The 22483-nt window shown below is 43.1% G+C and overlaps 1 protein-coding gene across 3 annotated transcripts in view; it reads left to right on the top strand.

The window, feature by feature from the left end:
• LRCH1 (leucine rich repeats and calponin homology domain containing 1) overlaps positions 1-22483 on the top strand; it is a 372824-nt gene that overhangs the window by 203223 nt on the left and 147118 nt on the right. For all 3 annotated transcript variants that reach the window (XM_033949848.1, XM_033949847.1, XM_033949846.1), the window contains exon 2: positions 14381-14525. In XM_033949848.1, the coding sequence (XP_033805739.1) occupies positions 14381-14525 (145 nt within the window). The remainder of the gene's footprint in view (positions 1-14380; positions 14526-22483) is intronic.

The following is a 22483-nucleotide window of genomic DNA, read 5'->3' as shown; positions in this document are numbered from 1 at the left end:
TTACAGGCCTCTCTAGGCTCCCTGGAGGCTGCCTTTAATATAGGCGGCCTGCTTGGGGAGCATTTTTTTTTTTTTTTTAATTGCCTCCCGATTGGATGATTAGACAGCTGTAGGACGCCTACAGCTGCCTACAATCGGGAGCACTTTGCAGAATCAGGGCTTAGTGTGCTGGAGTTAAAAAAGTTTGAGAGGCACTGCTTTAACTGGATAAGTTACACTAAACAAAGATAGAACTATGCTTTATGCAGCTCGATTTGTCCAGTTAACTTATCTGGTTAAGTGCTGAATGTCAGCACTTAACTAGATAAGTGCCGACTTTGCCCCAACTCTGCTCTTGATTCCCACAACATACCTGGTTGCAACTTAGCCAGTTAGTGTAGATATTTAGTGGCATTGTCTGGTTAAGGGCCACTGAATATGTCTGGATAGCCCTGCACCGGCTAAATCACTTTCAGTGTTGCCCCCTATATACAGTGGTACCTCTGGTCATGACCATAATTTTGTTCCAAAACTCTGGTCGCAACTCGATTTGGTCATGGCCCGAACCTAATTTCCCCATTGGATTGTATGTAAATACGATTAGTCTGTTCCAGACCCTACGAACTGTATGTAAATATTGTTTTTTTAAAGATTTTTAAGCACAAACATAGTTAATTATACCATAGAATCACAGTGTTATAGTAAACTAAATGTAAAAACCTTGAATAACACTGAGAAAACCTTGAACAACAGAGAAAGCTAACATTGCACAAGGCCGTACTAGACCCCTATGAACCGTTCGCTGTAAACATTTTTTTTAATGAGTTTTAAGCACAGAATAAAAAAAAATCAAAGTTTGAAAAGTCCTTAATTATACAAAAACTTGCCGTAAACCACCAAGAAAACTATCCTTGCATGAGTTGACTTCTGGCGTGAAGGAAGTACATATACACAAACAACAGAAAATGGGAAAACATTGACGCGTACAAGGCGGAAGAGGAAAATGGCCGGGGTTGTGTTTGTTCGGCACCCAATTGTGTGGTCATGAACAGGTGCAAAATTTTGGCAAATTTTTTGGTCGGCAGCCGATTTGTTCATGTACGGAAGCGTTCGTGACCAGAGGTTCTACTGTATATATATCTAATATAATAAAACCCTAAGCCGTGCATGCGCACTCTTACCTGCGTGCTCCCGTTTTCCGTGCACTGTAGGTCCCCGCAGGTAGGAGTGCGCATGCGCGGCTTTGGGTTTTGTCGGCTTCAGGTGGCGCGGAGGCTGTCGTCCGCGGCGGCTCTTGGCGTCTGCAGGCCACGGCGGCTGCCGGCGGCTCAAGCCGCGGTCGGCGGAGGGCAGACGTGAGGTAAGGGGTGCTGCTGGACAGGGGAAGAGACGATTGACCTGAAAGCAGGAGCCATGTTCAGCAATTCCTATACTGTAGCTTCAGAGTTGCTGTTGTGCAGGTGGGAAAGCTGTTTGCTTTTTATTTTTTTGTATATCCTTATTGCCTCAATATCTTTTAATTTTTTTTCTATCCATGTGCCCTTATTTTCTTTTAACAAATAATATTTTCTGGGAGCCCACACATATTCTTTTCTTTCTCTCAGTTATGGTGTGTATCTAATATAAAAAAATCCTAATCCGCGCATGCGCACTCTTACCTGCATGCTCCAGTTTTCCGTGCGCTGTAGGTCCCCGCAGGTAGGAGTGCGCATGCGCGGCTTAGGGTTTCGTCGGCTTCAGGCGGCGCGAAGGCTGTCGGCCGCGGTGGCTCTTGGCGTCTGCAGGCCGCAGTCGGCGGAGGGCAGACGCGAGGTAAGGGGTGCTGATGGACAGGGGAAGAGACGGGGGGGGAGAAAAAGGAAGGGAGGCCTACTGCTGGACAGGGGGACAGGAAAGAGGTGCTGCTGGACAGGGGGGAGATTAAAAAAAGGGAGAAGGGCTGCTGGATAAGAGGAGCAGTGAAGAGGTGGTGGTTGACACAGGGAAGGTAAAAGGAAGGGAGAATGGGTGGACAGCCGAGGAAAAAGAAAGACAGAAATACAGAAAGCGGCTAAGGAGAGAGAGAGAGAAATAAATAAAGACAGACACACACACATATATTCTAGCACCCGTTAATGTAACGGGCTATAAGACTAGTATATATATATATATATATATATATATAAGGACAGGATTGTCCCTGTCGGAAATGCGCTGTTTCACACAGTCCCTTGTGCTCTTACCCCACCCACTGTATTATAGCCAAGCAATTGTGACATTCCTTCCTCCCTTGTGTCCTGTGGCGCTGAACAGATGAAAATAAAACATGGTTCACTTTAGCCCCGTATAAGGAGCTATCATAGCTTCATCTTGTTTTTCATAAGGGTTGTGAGATCTGACTTTTTACCCAGGTTTTCCTGTAAGGCTTGCTCTAGAATAGTGGTCTCCAATGCACAGCCCTCAAAGTCCTCCTTTGCAGACCTCAGACAGATAGCTGAAATGCTCTTCAAATCGTGTAAATGTGTTAAGGAGGGACTTTGAGATCCCTGTGCTAGAGGAATTTAAGGTGCTATGTAAGATAGGGGGGAACATCCCTAGGTAGCTACAAATAAAGGCTCATGGAGCCAGATCTTGGCCCTGTTTTCCATTGAGCTTCCAGTTGAAAGAAATAGGAGACAACTCCACCCTCCCCTTGCCAAGTAAAAAAAGTATGGTTTGTCTAAAAACAAATATGATTTCACATCATTGTCTAGTTTGGGGAAAAGTCACAAATTTTGCTAAAGGTCGAAGCGAAAAAAGGATAAGGATTCGAAACAAAGGTTGAAAAGTTCAGAGTAAGTGAAGATTCTTCTCATTTTCCCAGATATATTTAGAGGATTATTTCTTTGTGCATTGTTTTACTTATAGTTTGAATTGTTGGGTGTGTGTATGTTATTGAACAAAAACACAATTAATTTGTGGTTCTGGCAGTGGTTGGAGAAAATTTTGGAGGTCAGTTCTGATTAGCAAATATTTTTAATGGAATAGGTATTGCCATTTTTAGCCACTTGTGTATAATTAAATCCAATCCCTTGGGCTCCTGTCTCTGCTAGTGGCATTCAAGGATTCTAGTGTCTGAAAAGGGAAGCCACTCTGCTTACCATCTGTGTTCTGAGGAACAAGGGTTGACTTTCTTTAAGGCTGTATGATCATGGGATGCTTCATGTGATAACTACTTACATGGTCTCCATTTACTCCTTAGTAAAGTTGGTGAAGTCCCATCCAGAATGGAAACTGTTAGCTTCAAAGACAAAAAGGAAAGACAAAAACATGTAGAAACATCATAATTACCTTCTTTCTTCTTCTTCTTTTTTTTTTTTAAGGGGAGATCTGGCTCCTAAGCAAGGCCTCTTCCTGTTCCAGATTCTACAAATCCTCTTCTTCTATAATTCCAGGCCCAAAGTCAGGAACTCAATCTTCTTAACCTACAAGACACTATGCTAGTTCCTTTTCTTAATCCTATTATTCATGTGGGCCTTCATGACAGCTCAAAACATTCCCATAATCTAAGCTTCTTCCCTTTCACTCTCTGGATTCCATAAACCGTGGAATTCCATAGAGAGCATGAACCCAAAGGGGACATTGAATTATTAATTTACCAACTTTTTTTGGGACTATAGTTCCTTGAACACAAAGGGTAATTGGATTTCTACCTCTTCATTTCTGCAGCATACTTGACAGCCAGGACTCTTGCCAGATAGTTTTCAGGACTAAGAATTCTCTCCTTTGGACTTCCTTTTATGCTGCTATTAACCCGCAAGTGTGCAGATATTCTATACATTCACAGGTGCTCAGTTATCTAATCTCCTCTTTACTCTGTAATAATTGTCTTCCTGGTGTATAAATACAGGGCAGATGTGAGACATGGATTTGCACATAGGTTTTGCACTTACCCCCAAATTCCATATATGGCCCTTAAAATATTGGTGCCGACCAGAACGTCTACTTAGCACAATTCTATAAAAGACACTCACCATATATAGAATCATGCTTGGCGCCAGTACACATGACTAACATTTAGGAGCACCTATTAGGCCAATGAAAACCAGACCTCAATACATACTACTACTACTATTATCACTTATTATATAGTGCTGAAAGTGCTGGAGACTGAGAGGGGACATGATCGAAACATTCAAGATAATGAAGGGAATAGACTTAGTAGATAAAGACAGGTTGTTCACCCTCTCCAAGGTAGAGAGAACGAGAGGGCACTCTCTAAAGTTAAAAGGGGATAGATTCCATACAAATGTAAGGAAGTTCTTCTTCACCCAGAGAGTGGTAGAAAACTGGAACGCTCTTCCGGAGGCTCTTATAGGGGAAAACAGCCTCCAGGGATTCAAGACAAAGTTAGATGAGTTCCTGCTGAACCATAACGTACGCAGGTAAGGCTAGACTTAGGGCACTGATCTTTGACCAAAGGGCCGCCGTGTGAGCGGACTGCTGGGCACGATGGACTACTGGTCTAACCCAGCAGTGGCAATTCTTATGTTCTCTGCTTGGAAGAGCTTTTAATCCAACTTGAAAAGACAGACTTGACATATAGGGTTGGGGATGCAGAACCCAAGGTGAGAGGAATTAGGAGTTGAAAGCAGTCTCGAAGAGGTGGACTTTTAACCTGGGCTTGAACACTGCCAGAAATGGAGTCCACTGTAGGAATGTGCCTACGTTGTGTGCGGACCGGGCACATTCTATAACAGTGAGCCTGATTTTTAGGAACACCCACGATCTGCCAATGTTCCTCTCCTAGCCACACCCCTTTTGAGATTCATGCATTAGAATTTATGTGCATCACTTTATAAGAACGTGCATGGAAAGCTGTGTGCATAACTTCTAATTAGTGCCAAATAGCGTCGATTATTAGGTATTTAATTGCCAATTATTGGCATTGATTAGCTTTTTAAACAATTAAGTTGCACTCACAACTTGTTTTGACCTTAGTGCATATGGACCTTATGGACCTTGTATGGACCTTAGTGCATATTAATTTTATCATTGAACTCTTAATAAGTAAAAAAACCCACAAAAACTTGCCACATTTTACTAAACAGACTCCTTAATTTCTTGTGTTTTAACCAAGTTACCAATGCTGATTTGGGCTGATACTGAGTGAGAACTGTGTATTCACCATCAGGTGGTGAGTACAGTGGCGTAGTAAGGGGAGGGTGGACTGCCATCTTGGTGGGGGTGCCAGGACCTTTCTGCCCCCCCCCCCATGCCACACTCATGCCCTCCCTTCCCTGCACCCTCTACCTCTTTAAATCTTCGCCAACACGAGCAACTACTCTGGCCTGCTGCTCGCGCCAGCCTGGCTCCCTCTGAAATAACTTCCGGGCCGCAGGGCCAGGAAGTGACATCAGAGGGGAACCCAACACTAGCGTGAGCAGCAGGTCCTAGAAGCTGCATGCACTGGTGAAGATTTGAAGAGGTATGGGGTGGGAAGGGAGGGTGTGGCATGGGGAGCTCATAAGGAGCGGGGAGAGGGGGGGTGGAGAGGAGGGTGTGGGGGCACCTCCACCACCTTGGGCACCTCCTATCCTCGCTACACCACTGGGTGAGTATATAACTCCTTGATCCATATGTTTTCAAAACTATACAGAGAATATCAGGTCATTTAAATCACTAAATGGCCAGATATTTTCTGTGCAATTAGAGGTTAGGCTAGGGGAAGGGTGGAGGTCCCCCAGAATTTATACATTCAGTGGCTTATGTTTTGCTGAAAGTAGGCTCATAAATGGATAGTGCCGATATGGACATCATTCAGTGCCTATATTTAGTACCACTACAGATATGGATGACGACATCTAATGTACATCCTTACTTGCCAATGACTACACTGGCTAAAAATTTACTCTATTCTTTCCCTATGGCTCCCTAGCAATATAGTTCTCTCACACAGGTTTCATTTGTATTCCAAGAGGCAGTGGGAATTACTGATGATATAACAGGATGCAAATGTATGGAATACTACCAAGCCCAGACATATAAAATATCTTAAAACCAAAATTTCTACTTTTATACCGTGGTACTGGGAGTGCTAATTTAAGTGGAAGATGGCAATTAAGGAACCAGTACTGGATAAAAAGTTCCTTCTAACACAGAAACCCTCCAAGCCTCTTTTCTCTCACTTTGTTTCTTTCATTGTTTTATTAAGAAAATGGGAGAAGGACTAAAATTGTAATCACACATGAGGTGGAAAGGCATAAGAGATCTAATCTAATCTAATCTAAACCTTAAGTTTATATACCGCATCATCTCCATGAGAATGGAGCTCGACACGGTTTACAAGAACTTAAAATAGTGGGTAGAGAAGAAGAAAAAGGATTACATGAACTTATGTGCAGAAAGGGGAAGAGAAAAGGGGGAAGGATAGTGCTACAATTTGCTGAAAAGCCAGGTTTTCAGTTGTTTGCGGAATAACTGAAGGGAGCTCAGGTTATAAGAGCCTAAGATTGAGCCTGTATGGTTACTGCATTCATTTAAGCCAAGGTTGTCGAACGTCGGTCCTCGAGGGCCGCAGTCCAGTTGTGTTTTCAGGATTCCCCCAATGAATTTGCATGAGATCTATTTGCATGCACTGCTTCCATTTGTATGCAAATAGATCTCATGCATATTCATTGGGGAAATCCTGAAAACTTGACCTGGCATATATTCAGTGATGCTATCCATAGAGGTAGTGGTGCTGAATATTCAGGTAGTGTAGTCACCAGGCCAGGGCTATCTGTTTAGTTTAGGCCTGCTATTTGACAGGCCTAAACTAAATGTATGTTATCCAGATAAGGCTGAATATCATTGCTATCCGGATAATTTTTCAGCACACCTTCACTCCACCTCATACTTGGGATCATATTATATAGATAGTATCGGGCTATTTAGTCATAATTTTGGCTTAATAGTATCTATGTATAACTCCATTTGAATATTAGGGAGCTTGTAATTTCTTATTCTGAATTACTTTGGGCCCAACCAACAAGGTCACTATTGCTTATGATTTCTTTCCAGTTCACCAGTATTGGCTTTTAGCCTTCTTCAGAATTAGCAATTTCTTTTTGAAAGACTGTTTATATTCCACTCAGTGGGCAATTTTATCACTAAATTTTCTAAATTAGTCTTTTCCGTTTTGCATTTGCTATCTAATATTTATCTTTTTAGTTTGTGCTGTATAATATATCTTGTTTCCTTTCATCGAGTTTGGTTTTAATAATTAATTTGCATTGTTGATAAGCTAGAGCAGGGGTGTCCAACCTGCGGCCCCGTGAAGTATTTTGTGTGGCCCCGGTCGAGGGCGATGCAGTGTTTTCCTCTGCTGCCCCCGGGTGTTTACCGTCTTGCCGGCTCCCTATTCTGTCTTGCTGCAGCATTTGTGCGGCCCCAGAAAATTTTTTTTTCGGTCAATGCGGCTCAGGGAAGCCAAAGGTTGGACACTCCTGAGCTAGACCAAATAGCACCAACCTTTAATTGTAAGTTAAGAAATAGCAGCAGCAGACTGAGGTCACTGAGAAATCAATAAATAGAATACCGTGAAACACCTAAGAACGTGCCATGAAACATTTTGCTCAATGGACTAATTATTCCGATGTCTGCTCAGAGCCTTTTATTGCCACTGAATTGCAACAGACTATACCAATGGGAATAGAGGCTTTTTATAAAAATGGAATCATATATATTTTGGACCAAGTATTCTAAAGGGATATTTCCAAGTTGGATTTGATTCAATAAGGCCTTCTGCCCATTTTGTGTCATGGATGAAGACCATCAAAAATCAGACCCTTTGGAGCCAGTGCACTAAGTCATGGTAAAACTGAACATTAACATGAATTGTGGTTTTAATATAGTCTCAGTTTCCTGCAAAAACTCTGACATAATATGAACAATGTGTAGAAAACAAGAGGGATTCAAAGTACAAACCACAAAGGAACATAAGAAAAGCACAAAGGGCCAAATTCTATAAATGGAGGGGCCTTAGGCACCTGGGCCAACCAGAGTCTTAGGCCTCCTTCCCAGTGCATCCTGGGATGCACTGGGAGTGGCCTAAGACTCCAATTGGCCAGATACTTAAAGCATTTGAGCCAGTCAGGGCCTTAGGCCCTTGCACTGTGCATCCCAAAATGCACCGGAAAGGTGAAGGCCTGCCATTTTGCAGTGGCGTGCTTGTCAGCAGGAGGAAGTGGGCATCCCTCTTGCCAGCCATCAGATAAAGGTACGGGAGGCATTCGGAGGGGGTGGTAGGGGAGTTGTCAGGGTGGAGTCGGGGAGTGTCGGGGGATCTTGGGAATGTCAGGGTGGAGTCTTGGAGTGTCAAGGCAATCTTGGGGTGTCAGAGAGTGTCAGGGGTGGAGTTAGGGAGTGTTTGGTGGGGTTCGGGGGATGATGGGGCCAGCAGCAGGAGGGATTGGGCATCCCTCCTGCCTTGGACTGTATCGAGAGGGTTCACCATTGCGGCAGGTGGAATTGGGGAGGGGGGCTTCTGGAAGGAGGGAGTGGGCATCCCTCCTGCCAGCTGACTTCACGGGGGACAGGTTCCCTGATGCAGCCGCTAAACTGATCGCAGCAGGGAGATTCTCTTGCAGTGATTAGTTCAGTGGCAACACAATTCTCTAACAGGCGCCTGTGACATGGATGCCGGTTAAAGAATTGGGGTGGTTATATGAGGTTTTAAGAAGTGATCCCCGTTCCTGATGTTATATCCTCCCCCTCTCTTCCTCTCTTTTTAATTTGGTTTTTAATGATGTAATTATTAACTTTCCCTTCCCCTTTCCCCCTCAAGCTCATGTTTGTATTTGTAATTTGTCCATTTAATGTGTCTGTGTATGGCCGTTTGGTGGGGGATGGGCTGGGGAGGGCTTCAGTGGCTGGGAGGGTGTAGATGGGCTGGAGTAGGTTTTAACAGAGATTTTGGCAGTTGGAATCCAAGCACAGTACCGAGTAGAGCTTTGGATTCTTGCCCAGAAATAGCTAAGAAAAAAAATTAAAAAATTAAAATTGAATCAGGTTGGGCAGACTGGATGGACCATTCGGGTCTTTATCTGCTGTCATCTACTATGTTATGTTACTACGATACTATAACACATTTCCCCTCCCCTTATAATAATTTATTTTAACCTTTCATTTTTAACATTGAAAACCGGTCAGGTGCTCGGCGATGGTTGGTATATTAAAATTAACAGACTTGAACTTGAACTTGTTAGGTGTCTGTCTGTTAGGACAGGCGCGATTCCATAGAGGATGCCCGTTTGCCATTCTCAAAGCTGCTTAGGCGGCTACTGAGACCGGGCATCCTATACAGAATCAGGCCCAAAGGGCCTTCAAGTTCCAGGTAATCCTATTTTCATGATGAGTAGAGAGGGATAGATTCTTCAAACTTTCAAAAATTATAAGAAGAAGAGGGCATTCGGAAAAACTAAAAAGGGACAGATTCAAAACAAATGCTAGGAAGTTCTTCTTTACCCAGCGTGTGGTGGACACCTGGAATGCGCTTCCAGAGGACGTAATAGGGCAGAGTACGGTACTGGGGTTTAAGAAAGGATTGGACAATTTCCTGCTGGAAAGGGGGATAGAAGGGTATAAATAGAGGATCACTGCACAGGTCCTGGACCTGTTGGGCCGCCGCATGAGCGGGCTGCTGGGCACGATGGACCTCAGGTCTGACCCAGCAGAGGCTTTGCTTATGTTCTTATGACCCATTATGGGCTATTTTTACGGCATCTCCGCCTGCATCTGGGGTCTGAAAGTCTTGTTCAGTATAAAAGATTAAAATACTGAAGTCGCAATGAAAAACCTTTTCTCAAACTGGCGGACTAGAAACATGTTCAGACTAATGGTTGATTTGGTGCCAAAAAATAATTTTTGAATTGCACAGCAGAACTTGTGTGTGTTGCTTAGCTTTCTATGGCACCAGATCAACTGTTGGTCTGAACATGTTTTTTTTTTTTTTTCCACCAGTCTGGGCAAACGTTTTTCATTGTGACTTAGGGCTCCTTTTACGAAGCCGCATTAGCAGTTTAACGTGCGTAATAACGCGCGCTAATTTGCCGGCCACGCTAGCCGTTACCGCCTCCTCTAGAGCAGGCAGTAATTTTTCGGCTAGCGCGGGGTTTAGCGCGCGCTAAAAAAAGTTGCACGCGATAAAGCCGCTAGTGCGGCTTCGTAAAAGGAGCGTTTAGTATTTTGATTTTTTTTATACTGAACTACAAGTCCCAATAGTCCCAATCCCATCCTTTTATGTGAAAAAAAATTACAGAAATTCAAACATGTAACTTTTGCAGACTGTTTATGGACCCATGACATGAAATATCAATCATTCTGAACATTTTGGTTAATGACTTGTCCAGGGTCACAGGGAGCCGCAGTGGGCATCATACCATGTTTTCCTGGTTCTCAGCCCACTGCACTAATCATTAGGTTTCTCCTTCTGAGAGGTTTTAGCTGATCTTGAGTGGCTTTGCTTGACTGTTGAGGAGGTATAGAAAGGGGAAGATTTCAGGCAACCAGAAAGCCTTACTGTTTGTTGGAGGTGAGATCAGAAAGGCCCTTGTAAGAGAGGAAGAGGAGAACATTGTGATCCACAGTACATTTTGCAACACCTGGATGTTTTTAATAGGAATGGTGATAATCCATCGATTGGATTAAATGCTGGGTTTAACTTCCATCAATACATATGTGACTGTCTCTGGGAAAGAAGAGGGAGGATCTTTGGGCACCGGAACTGGTGCCCAGTCGGGGTAAGGGATATCATTGCCGTGCTTGGGGGGGGATGTAGGATCGCAGTGGAGGGGGGAAACGCGAATGGGGGGAGGATGCCGGTTCGCGGGGGGGATGTCGGATCGCGGGGAGGGGTATGGAGCAGCGTCGGTGGCCTCAAGGGGGGGGGGGAATGGAGCAACGCCGGTAGCCTCGGGAGGGGGGGGAGGAGGTGGAACCAATCAAAGCAAGTTTCCCTTACTTCCTATGGGGAAACTTGCTTTAATATACGAGCAATTTGGTTTACGAGCATGCTTCTGGAACAAATTATGCTCGTAAACCAAGGTTCCACTGTACTTATTTTGTAACTAGGGCAACAGAGGGTTAAGTGACTTGCCCAGAGTCACAGGGAGCTACAGTGGGAACTGAATCTGACTCTGCTGATTATCAGGCCACTGCACTAACCAAAAGGCTACTCCTTTGTTCTCACCGGTAATAGTGCAATATGTAGCAGTTCAGTAGGAATAAAAAAACTCTGCCTAGACATTAAACATAAGAGTTGTTGCCATACTTGGACAGACCATAGGCCCATAAAACCCAGTATCCTGTTTCCAACAGTGGCCAATCCAGGACACAAGTACAGATTTTATGCTGCTTATCCTAGAAATAAGCAGTGGAATTTCCCAAGTCCATCTTAATAATGGCTTATGGACTTTTATTTTAGGAAATTATCCAACCCTTTTTAAAATCCTGCTAAACTTAACCGCTTTCACCAGTTTCTCTAGTAATAAATTCCAGAGTTTAATTATACACTGATACCCCCTTTTTACGAAACTGCGATAGCAGTTTTTAGCACAGGAAGCCACGTTGCTCCCAACACTCATAGGAACTCAATGAGCATCGGGAGCAGCGCGGGCCATTCAGCGCGGCTCCCCGCGCTAGAAACTGCTAGCGCAGTTTCGTAAAAGGAGACCTGAGTGAAGAAATATTTTCTCCTGTCTGTTTTAAATGTACGAGGGGCTGCTGAAAAGTTCTCAGCTCAACCAACAAAACTGGGGCAGTCTCCATCAGGAGCTATACACGTAATCCAGCGATTTTTCCACTTTTTTCATTCTGTCGGAAAAATATGGAGACATCGATGGAGACTACCCCAACTTTGTTGGTTGGGCTGAGAACTTTTCAGCAGCCCCTCGTACTACTTAGCTTCATTGCTTGCCCCCTAATCCTAATATTTTTGGAAAGAGTAAAGAAGTGCTTCACATCTACTCGTTCCACTCCACTCAGTATTTTATAGACCTCTGTCATATCACCCCTGAGCCGTCTCTTCTCCAAGCTGAATAGCTCTAGACCAGGGGTGTCCAACCTTTTGGCTTCCCTGGGCCGCATTGGCCGAAAAAAAATTTTCTGGGGCTGCGCAAACGCTGTAGAAAGACAGAGGAGGGAGCCGGCAAGACATTAAACACCTGGGGTCAGCAGAGGAAAATACTGCATCTCCCTCGACCGGTGCCGCACAAAATACTTCACGGGGCCGCAGGTTGGACACCCCTGCTCTAGACACATGAGCCTTTCCTCATAGGAAAGTTGTCCCATCTCCTTTATTATTCTTGTCACCCTTCTCTGCACCTTTTCAAATTCCGCTAAATCATTTTGGAGACGCGGTGACCAGAATTGCACATAGTATTTGAGGTGTGGTCACACCATGGTGCGATACAAAGGTATTGGATACACCGGTGTGCTTAGCACAATGAGCAAAATATTTGATGGCACCTTATTAAATAGTGAATTAGGTACTAGAGAATGACACGGTGACAAAATTTATCACCGTTCCCGTCCCCGCGGATAACCGCGGGAAACCATCTTCATGTCATTCTTTAAAGAGAGAGGGAAGAATCAGAGTATGAATGGCCACAACCACTGACCCGCAAGCTTTGCTTTGAATAATGCTGGTGTAGAAGGACAGAGGATGAAATAGACACTAGAAAATGACATGGGTTTATTTCCCGCGGTTATCCGCGGGGACGGGAATGGTGATGAATTTTGTCACTGTGTCATTCTCTGTTAGGTACATCAGAGAGGTACAGGTAAGTTTCTGTCTGATGTTCACAGTTAAGATAAATGTTGCTCAGCATGATTTGCATTTACTCCGTTTGAATATTAATGAGCAGTTCTGCACGCTTTTGCATGTGATGTAGCTCATTAACATGTGTATCATGGCAGTCTTCACACCTTGACCTTCACAAAAGTGTGTAAAAGCTAATGCAGGATAAACATTGCTACAACATGTGTTATGATGGGTTAACTCTGCATCTGGGTTAACATATCTGGAACAATGTTAACAGATTTAACGCAGATATCTGTACTTTAATAACGCTAAGCTAGAGTATGTGCTCTGGGGTGACATTTCGCCTTCATTTTTTAAAGAGACCTTTCTTTTTCTCTATTTGGCTGATTTTCTTTTAAAAAAAAAAAAATTATTTATTCATTTTTAAACTTTTATCAAGTGTAAAATTCATAATAACATATAAACATAAATGCAACCCTCCCCCATCCTCCCTCTAAGCCCATTATTAATTGTAAGATCATAAACCCTCCAGTAGAAACCCTCCCCCACCCAACACTAAGTGGTGTATAATTAATAGAAAAATGGCTGATTTTCAGTGCTATTATAGTTCATAGTTTCATAATTTATTAAAATTTGATTAAACGCGTAACATAAAATTCAAAGCGTACAGTAAAAGTTGTTTAAAATATTAATTAGGAAACAAACTACAAATAATAAACAAATTATACGAGACAGACAAATTTGGAGGGGAAGAGAACAAGAAAACAAAAGGGAAAAAAGGGAAGAACTACAATTTATGAGAAAAGAGAACATAAACGGATAGAAACAGTAGGGTAAGACAAGGTAGGGATTGCAAAAAAGAGAGAAGAAAAGATAAAGATTATTTAAAATATCCAGATATTGCAGGGGTGGTCTGTGGGCAAAGCGGGAAGTTGGCAGTACTCAACTTCTAGTACATGCATTATACGCTCCCCCCACCCCCTTTTTTCTGTTATTCTCTTTCTGCTTTCCTGTTTCGTATTGTACACTTCTCCCTCCATATCCACGGTTTCCATATCTGCAGATTTGCTTATTCGCAATTTTTCGGCTGCTCACTCCGCCCCCTAATTTTCATCACTGAACCCGGGCGTTTCACATTGAAAATCGCTGCTCCCGGTGGTTCCTGAAGGAAATTGCTGCTCCCGGCGTTGTACGGAGCAAATTGCAGGTCGGATTATTCAGGGTTGATTATCTTTTTCAGGTCTACTTTACCGAAAAACCACGAATAACATGCAAAAAGTTATTTGCGGGTTTTTGGCATTTACGGCTATGTTCTGCCCGCATCCCCCGGGAATACGGAGGGAGAAATGTAGTTCCTTTTCTTTTCCTTTTGTTTGTACCAAATACCTAATAAACATAATTAAAGCTGGTATCCTGGTATAGCCCAGCACTGAATATCTGGGTATCAGTTTAAACACTACTGTTGGCATTTTAAAGCAATGCCAAGCACAGCGTTTAAATATCAGAGGTTACATTCCTGGCAAAGCACTTGATTTATTTTTAATAAGCTGTTTATTGAAAATGTGTCTCATTCTGGCATTTGAAAAAAACAAAAAAATTCTCATCTACATATTTATGAAGTTCTCTATCTTTTTTCCTCAGACCTTTCCAAGAACAGGCTGTCTGAAGTCCCCATGGAAGCGTGCCATTTTGTGTCACTAGAAGCACTGAACTTGTATCACAACTGTATTAAAATTATTCCGGATACTGTAGCAAATTTGCAGACGCTGACATTTCTAAATTTGAGGTGAGTTAATTCGGTGTCTTTTTTTCCTCACTAGATGCTTGGTTTTATATCTCCATTGCTCATTCCTCATTCAGCTGATGGAATCTTATTTTCATTCTCTGACCACTTTTGCTGTGCATTAGAGAATGACATAGGGACGGGTTCCTGCGGTAAACCACGGCAAACTGTAGGAAATCTGTGGGAATGGGAAAAGTTTTGCCCGGTTTCCCATGGGAACAGCGACCGACTGATTTTTGATGGAAAGTTTTTGGACTTTTATAAAGGGGAGTTTTTTTTAATGACCTATGAAATCGAACTGAGGTATTTTTCTCCCCTTTATTATTTATATAAGAAGGGTTAAAGGGTTGATAGAAGTGAGCCTTTTTCAAATGAAGGAAAACTCTGGAATGAGAGGGCATAGGATGAAGTTAAGAGGTTATAGGCTCAGTAATAATCTGTGGAAATACTTTTTTATGGAAAGGGTGGTGGATGTGTGAAACAGCCTCAAGTTGGAGATGGTATGAATTCCAGAAAGCATGGGACAGGCACATGGGACCTCTTAGAGCAGAAGTTCTTAACCTGGGGTCCTTGGACCCCAAGGAAGTCTGTGAGGATCAGATAAAAATTAACATTTATATTCACCATACAGCCCTGTACTGTTGATTTTTCTCGCAAATAACGAAAGAGTAGATGTAATAGAGGTAATGATAGCAGAAAACATAATACTGTAGTAGTCGATCTGTTTTAATTTGCACAAGAGGATTGTATTTCATAATTATAATGAGTGGCCATTACTTTTTGCATAAAAAAGGAGTGTGATTTTTTTTTTTTTTTTAAGATTGTTTACACCCCTCAAAAACAAAATGGGAGAGAGCTAGAAATTCAGCATTCTTTGCAATAGCTCCAGCCTTATGGAACTCTTTACCATCTAGTTTACGTCTGGAATGATCATATTCTCGCTTTCAAACTCTTTTAAAAACCTATCTCTATGAACGTGCTTTCTGTTAATTTTATAACTAGTAGAGAACACATCTTTGCAGTGATAGACCATGAATGGTTTTCTGTATGAAAGTAGTATACTATCCTATTTTAATGGTGTTCCTTTTTTATTTCTGTTTTTATTTGATATATTTTATTGTAAACCGCTTTGAATTGTGCTACAACTAAGGTGGTATATCAAGTTTAATAAACGATTTAAAGTTTAATAATATTTTGTGTATGTCATTTATGTATGAGACAATCAAATCTCGATAAATAAAGTACACTATATTCATTGCATGCAAAGTTGTGTTTATGTGAATATTTCTGGGGAGAGGGGTCTATAGCTTTCATCAGACTCTTAAAGGGGTCCGTGACTCAAAAAAGGCTTAGAATCACTGTCTTAGAGAAAGGAGACAATAGTGGATGCTGCAGATGGGCAGACTGGATGAGAATTTATTGCCAGAGAATGTGGTACAAGCGGTTAGTTTAGCAGGTTTTAAAACAAGGTTCGGATAATTTTCTCAAAGAAAAATCCAAAAGCCGTTGTTAAGATGGACTTAAGAAAATCCACTGGTTATACCTGGAATAAAGATTAACCTTGCGTTCTCAACCAAACCACCTCCATCTCTCCCAGCTCACTCTGTCAACCCTCCTTCAGCCCCTGCCCCCTTTTTTCCCTTTTCTGAAATCACTGAAGAGGAAACTCCACATTTTCTTTCCTCCTCCAGACTTACCACCTGCTCCTCTGATCGGATTCCCACCCATCTACTCAACACTATCTTTCCATCATTCATCCCTTCTATCTGACACACCCTCAATCTACCACTCACTAACCCCTTACTTGTCCTTTATGTCTGTTTGATTAGATTGTAAGCTGTGCTGAGCAGGGACTGTCTTTTGAATATTTTAATGTACATCGTCGTATATGTCTAGCAGTGCTAGAGAATTGATAAGCAACATAACATCTGTTGCACTCTTTTGGGATCTTGCCAGGTTTATTCAACCTGGACTGACCACTACTGGAAACAGGATATGATGATGCCTATGTTCTTATAAAGATCATGACCTGGGAAATGTGAGATCCAGGGTCAAGAGGAGAGGGTCGAAAGGATGACACACACTGTACTTCGCCTGACTCAAATCCCTTGTTTCACTCATGCCACTGACGAAGCCCTTCAGCCTCAGTATCCAAACCCATTGCTCGCAGCTCACAATTCTTAGAATCTTTTCACTCCACACTCATGCATTTATCGCCTGACTAACTCTCTTCCTAGACTCCAATCTGTAATTGGCTAACACTCTTAATCCCTCGGGGAGGATGTTTGAACTAGGAAAAAATGCACAATAATTGCAAAAGTTCTTTAAATAATGGACATCAGTATGAGCCCTTAACGTACAAACGAGGGTAACTCATAGGTGACCAGCACCAGACAAAAGTCTAAATGAGAGCTGCCCCATACATCATTTAGTCCTTTTTGATATTATCAATCTAATCAAAATCCCATTTAAATCATAGTCAAACATTCACACCGGGGAGAAAGAGTAAAAAAAAAACCCCAAATCAATAAACTCCCAAGAATCGTCACAATGTCTAATAAATGATTAAGTATAAAATTGGTTCATAAAAAAGATTCTACTGGAACCCTCTAATAAAAAAATTCATAAAGAGCTCATAAGAAAATAAATACATAAGCACAACCACAGTTCATAAATCGAATGGAGAAGAATACATGTCCTATGTAGAGTTCATGCTCCCTCGTAGAAATTCATAGCACCACTTAATTCATAAGAAAATTCATCCAAAATAATAGTTCACTGGGAAATACTTAGTTGAATCTTGTTGGAAAAATCTACTACTGTTCAAAATGTTAGTATCACCACTCAACAGAGCTCCGTTTCGCCACCTTCATCAGGAGCGGAGAATGCCAGCAATAGATTAGCAAGGCGACAAAGGCTGCTAAAACCTGTCAGCCCAAACTTCCAAAGCATATAACAATCAAATCTCTAAGGAATGGAAAATAATAATGGCGTCTCAGTCTTCTCTTCCCTATGAGGAAGGGTTAAAGTGGCCAGGGCTCTTCAGCCCAAAGAAGAAATATGATAGAGGTCTATAAAATACTGAGCGAATAGATGTGAATCGCTTGTTTACTCCTTCCAAAAATACTAGGACTAGAGGGCATGCAATGAAGCTACTCACAGTAGATTTAAAACAAACTGGAGAAAATATTTTTTTTACTCAACATATAATTAAACTCTTGAATCTGTTGCCAGAACATGTGGTGAAAGCAGTTGACATAGCAGGATTTACTGTAAAAAAAAAAGGTTTGGATAACTTCCTAAAAGAAAAGTTCATAAGCCTTTATTAAAATGGACATGTGGAAATCTACTGCTTATTTCTGGAATAAGCAGCATAAAATCTGTTTTACTTGTTGGGATCTCGCCAGGTACCTGTGACCTGAGTTGGCCACTGTTGGAAACAGGATACTGGGCTTGATGGACCTTCTGTCTGTCCCGTTATGGCAACTCTCATGTTCTTATGTTCTGTTCAGTACTTTTATGAGTTCTATTACAGAAGAATTCGAAGAAAAATCTGATTTTTTTTGCAAATTCTGCCACCAAATGGACACCCCTGAAGCAGTGGTGTAGCTAGGGAGGTTGGCCCCCAGGGCGGTGGTGCCTGGCATCGCCATGCCGTGCACCCCCTGCTCTTCCATGCTACACTGTGCACCTCCTCCGGACCCCTCCCCCCGCCATGCACCTCTTGAAATGTTTGCCGGTGTGAATGTTTGCCGGCTCCATCTTCGCAGGAGCACTGCCGCCTCTTTTCCTCTCCGCCTTCTCCCATGCACCTTTTGAACTGTTCACCAGTTCGAGCATCTTCCACCTGCTGCTCGCGATGGCCTTGGCTCCCTCGTGACATCACGTCCTGGTCCCACGACCAGGAAGTGAAGTCAAGGGAGCCGAGGCCGGTTCGATCAGCAGGTGAAAGATGCTCGAACTGGTGAACGGTTCAAGAGGTGCATGGGAGAAGGCAGAGAGGAAAAGAGGCGGCAGTGCCCCTGCGAAGATGGAGCCCAGAGCGGTTCGCCCCCCTACCTCCCCTTGAAGAAGAAAAGCGAACCAGAAATTCCCAGAGGAGTGACTAAAGCTTGGTAGTTAAGTTTTCATTTTCATTTTTAAAATCTTTTTATTGAAAATTTTAACAAGAGAAACATCTGAACATACAATTATTAAATACCTCTTTCTGGTGGGCTACAGTTCTGATGATTCATAATTATGAATATAAAGCCAATGTTGACTTCTAAATATTTATTTATTTTAAAATTTATACACCGCCTAAACCTAGATGGTTTAGAAAAAAAGCATACATCAGGGGTGCCCACACTTTTTGGGTTTGCGAGCTACTTTTAAAATGACCAAGTCAAAATGATCTACCAACAATAAAATTTTAAAAAAACACAAAGCACACTGTACACATAGAAAATGTTAATTATCATTCCTATTCCAGGCTTTTTCAAAGAGGTCAAAGCAGATGACTCTATGCACTATCACCTCAGTAACAACCATACAAAAATAGACAAATATACCCCCCTCCCTTTTTACTAAACCACGATAGCAGTTTTAGCGCAGGGAGCTGCGCTGAATGCCCAGCGCTGCTCTCGACGCTCAAAGGCTCCCTGTGCTAAAAACCTCTATTGTGGTTTAGTAAAAGGGGACCTTAGTGTAAAATATAGACAGCAGATATAAATTCAGACACATTTTGAACACTAAATTTAAAATAAAATAATTTTTCCTACCTTGTCTGGTGATTTCATGAGTCTCTGGTTGCACTTTCTTCTTCTGACTGTGCATCCAATCTTTCTTCACTTCTTTTAGCCTGTATGCTTCCTCTCCTCCAGACCTCATTCCCTCCCCCAACTTTTCCTTCTTCTCTCCCTTCCCTTTCTTTCTCTCTGCCTCCCTTTCTTTTTTTTTCTGTTTCTCTTCTTTCCTTCTGTTTCCCTGCCCTCCCCCAAGCCACTGCCACTGCCAACGGGGACCAGGACCCAAACTAACATCGGGGACCAGGACCCAAAACGCCACCAATAACAGGCCCGAAAGCCGACGCCGCCCAAAGCTGTCTCTGCTTCGGCCGACCAGCATCGCGATCGACCTATTGGGGGAAATGCTGCCGGGTCCTGCCTTCGCGGAAACAGAAAGTAGGCAGGACCCAGCAGCAAGAAGAGGAAATGCTTCACTAACCTGTCTCCCGCCTTAGCCCGTAGCGAACGCTTGCTTCAGGGCTTTCAACATGTGCGTGCCGGCTCCCCCCCGGACATAACTTCCGGTTTCGGAGGGAAGAGAAGAGAAGCCGGCACGCACACGTTAGAGCCCGGAGCATAAGTTCGTTACGGGCTGAAATCTCCAAGCCGGGGTTTTTTTTTAATGTTCAGCAGCGGCGGTAGCAGATGACAGCTGGGCGGACCGCCCAGCTAAAAGGCCCTAGGGAGAACACAGAGGAAGGCTGATCGGCCCGGTAGATCAGGACGGCAACACGAGTCTAGCGATCGACTCACGTTGCCTTCCTGAGCTACTGGTCGATCGCGATCGACGTGTTGGGCACCCCTGGCATACATAATATTAAATCAATACATAAGAACAAAACACATTAACTGCTCCTGCAAAGCCTGTTAAGGGGATATATGGGCGGAACAAGGGTGGGCCATGGGCTTGTCGCCAAGTGATGTGTGCAATTTACACAATATTATCATTTGTACCCATCACATGGCCCAACTTACAGCAACCATTGGCCTGCTGTAAGTGGGCATGCTGAAGTTTCAGCATGCCAGTGAGCTTTTATGTTAGTATTGTATAAGGATTTAGGGGTGCCTGAGTACTGTTATAGACTTGGAGCTAGGTGTGCCCCATTGCGACACTAGGTAACAGAATTACCCCCATTAGATTGTGAGCCCAATGGGGAAAAGGAAATACCCGTTGTACCTGAAATGTAACTCACCTTGAGCTGCAACTGAGAAAGGCCTGAGCTAAATCCAAAATCATTTCCCTTTTCTTTGGTTTGTGCTTCTAAAAAGACAGAGTAGTTAACCTGCATGGAACAGCTGTTGCATCTCTAAATGAAGGTTTGGGGACATCCTGCTTGGAGCAACAGAGATCTGAATGAGATTACAACAGCAATCTGCACAGAGTGGCCATTACAACTTCAATCGCCTTTGTAAGGGGGCTTGGAAGGGCCATTTTGGTCTTTTTGTGCTATCATTGCTATGTTATTGTGCGTTACCATGTCATTATAAACAAAAAGACGATAACCTTAGTACGGACAAACCAAGAATAGGCCAAGGCAAGGCCAGATGACAGAATAACATTAAAGTTGAAGATGGGGAAGAAACATATCGCAGAGGTGTCTGTATACTGATGTGCTTTCATTCTGGTTTAATGCAATTTCTCTCTCAATCACTGTTTTGTTTTGTTTTTGTTTAAAAAATGCATTTCTCTGTATCTTGCTATAGTTTGGGGCATAGCTATTCCCCCTGCTCAAACAAAATGGGAAGTTTCTACACCGGCTGTGCTCTCTCTCTACTAATCTGGAGCCAGTAAATTTAAGACCACCAACACTGCTTTCACTTGACACCAATAAAGGTTTATTTATCAGAGAAATTCCTTACAATGTGGCTACATATACAAGAACTGCATGAAACAAAACTCTGTCTGAGCAGATTTCTTAAAGTTCTCTGTCAGCCATGTACCTGGTAGGAAGTCACTTTAGCTGTCCCAGCTAAAGTGCTGTAGAAGACCCAGAGCTCTGTCTCCCACCTTTTTACTGTTTCGTCATGGTTGTAGTCTGGACTGCCCTCTTTCAAGGACTCATTTCCCATGTGCCTTTAAGTTAAACTATTGATCTCTTTCACATTGAGACCTGGGAATCTTTCTGGTATAACTACCTGGGCTGATGGCATGTAAACTCTTATCACAGCTATGCAGTCCTCCTCCCTTCCGTTGCTGTCATGCTGTCACAATCCCAGAACTTCCTCCACTTACCCCACACAATCAAGGCTGGTGGCAGTGGTCACCGAAGCCTTATCTGTCATATGCAAGTATGGCTGTGTTAGGTAAAGACTGTCAAAGTGGATTTACGAAAGACGTGCTAATAATGGCACTGTCCAAGGATTGGCATTTGGTTTCAGGACCATAATGATGATCCCCATGATTCATCAGTTATAGTACCACTACTACTATTAATTATTTTTATAGCACTACCAGACGTACGCAGCGCTGTGCAGAGTCACAAAGAAGACAGTCCCTGCTCGAAAGAGCTTAGAATTTAAACGGACAAACAGGAGGATGTCATGGATAAAGTTAAGGGGAACGGTTAATCTCTGGCTGGGTTGGAGGGCAGTGGGGAGTAGGGTTATGGCTTGAAGGCTATATCAAAAAGCTGGGTTTTCAGTCTGCCTTTATACAAGACTAGTCTTATAGCCCGTTACATTAACGGGTGCTAGAATATATGTGTGTGTATCTGTCTTTATTTCTTTCTCTCTCTCTCTCCTTAGCTGCTTTCTGTATTTCTGTCTTTCTTTGTCCTCGGCTGTCCACCCATTCTCCCTTCCTTTTACCTTCCCTGTGTCCACCACCACCCCTTCACTGCTCCCCTTATCCAGCAGCAGCCCTTCTCCCTTTTTTTAATCTCCCCCCTGTCCAGCAGCATCTCTTTCCGGTCCCCCTGTCCAGCAGTAGGCCTCCCTTCCTTTTTCTCCCACCCCCGTCTCTTCCCCTGCCCATCAGCACCTCTTTCCTGCTCCCCATCCACCAGTAGGCCTCCCTTCCTTTTTCTTCCCCCCTAGCACTTCTTTCCTGCTCCCCCGTCCAGCAGTAGGCCTCCCTTCCTTTTTCTTCGCCCCGTCTCTTCCCCTGTCCATCAGCACCTCTTTCCTGCTCCCCCGTCCAGCAGTAGACCTCCCTTCCTTTTTCTCTCTCCCCCGTCTCTTCCCCTGTCCAGCAGC

The sequence above is a fragment of the Geotrypetes seraphini genome, chromosome 6 (genome assembly GCF_902459505.1).
Source record: "Geotrypetes seraphini chromosome 6, aGeoSer1.1, whole genome shotgun sequence".
Classification (NCBI taxonomy): domain Eukaryota; kingdom Metazoa; phylum Chordata; class Amphibia; order Gymnophiona; family Dermophiidae; genus Geotrypetes; species Geotrypetes seraphini.
This window is presented reverse-complemented; position numbering and strand designations above follow the sequence as displayed.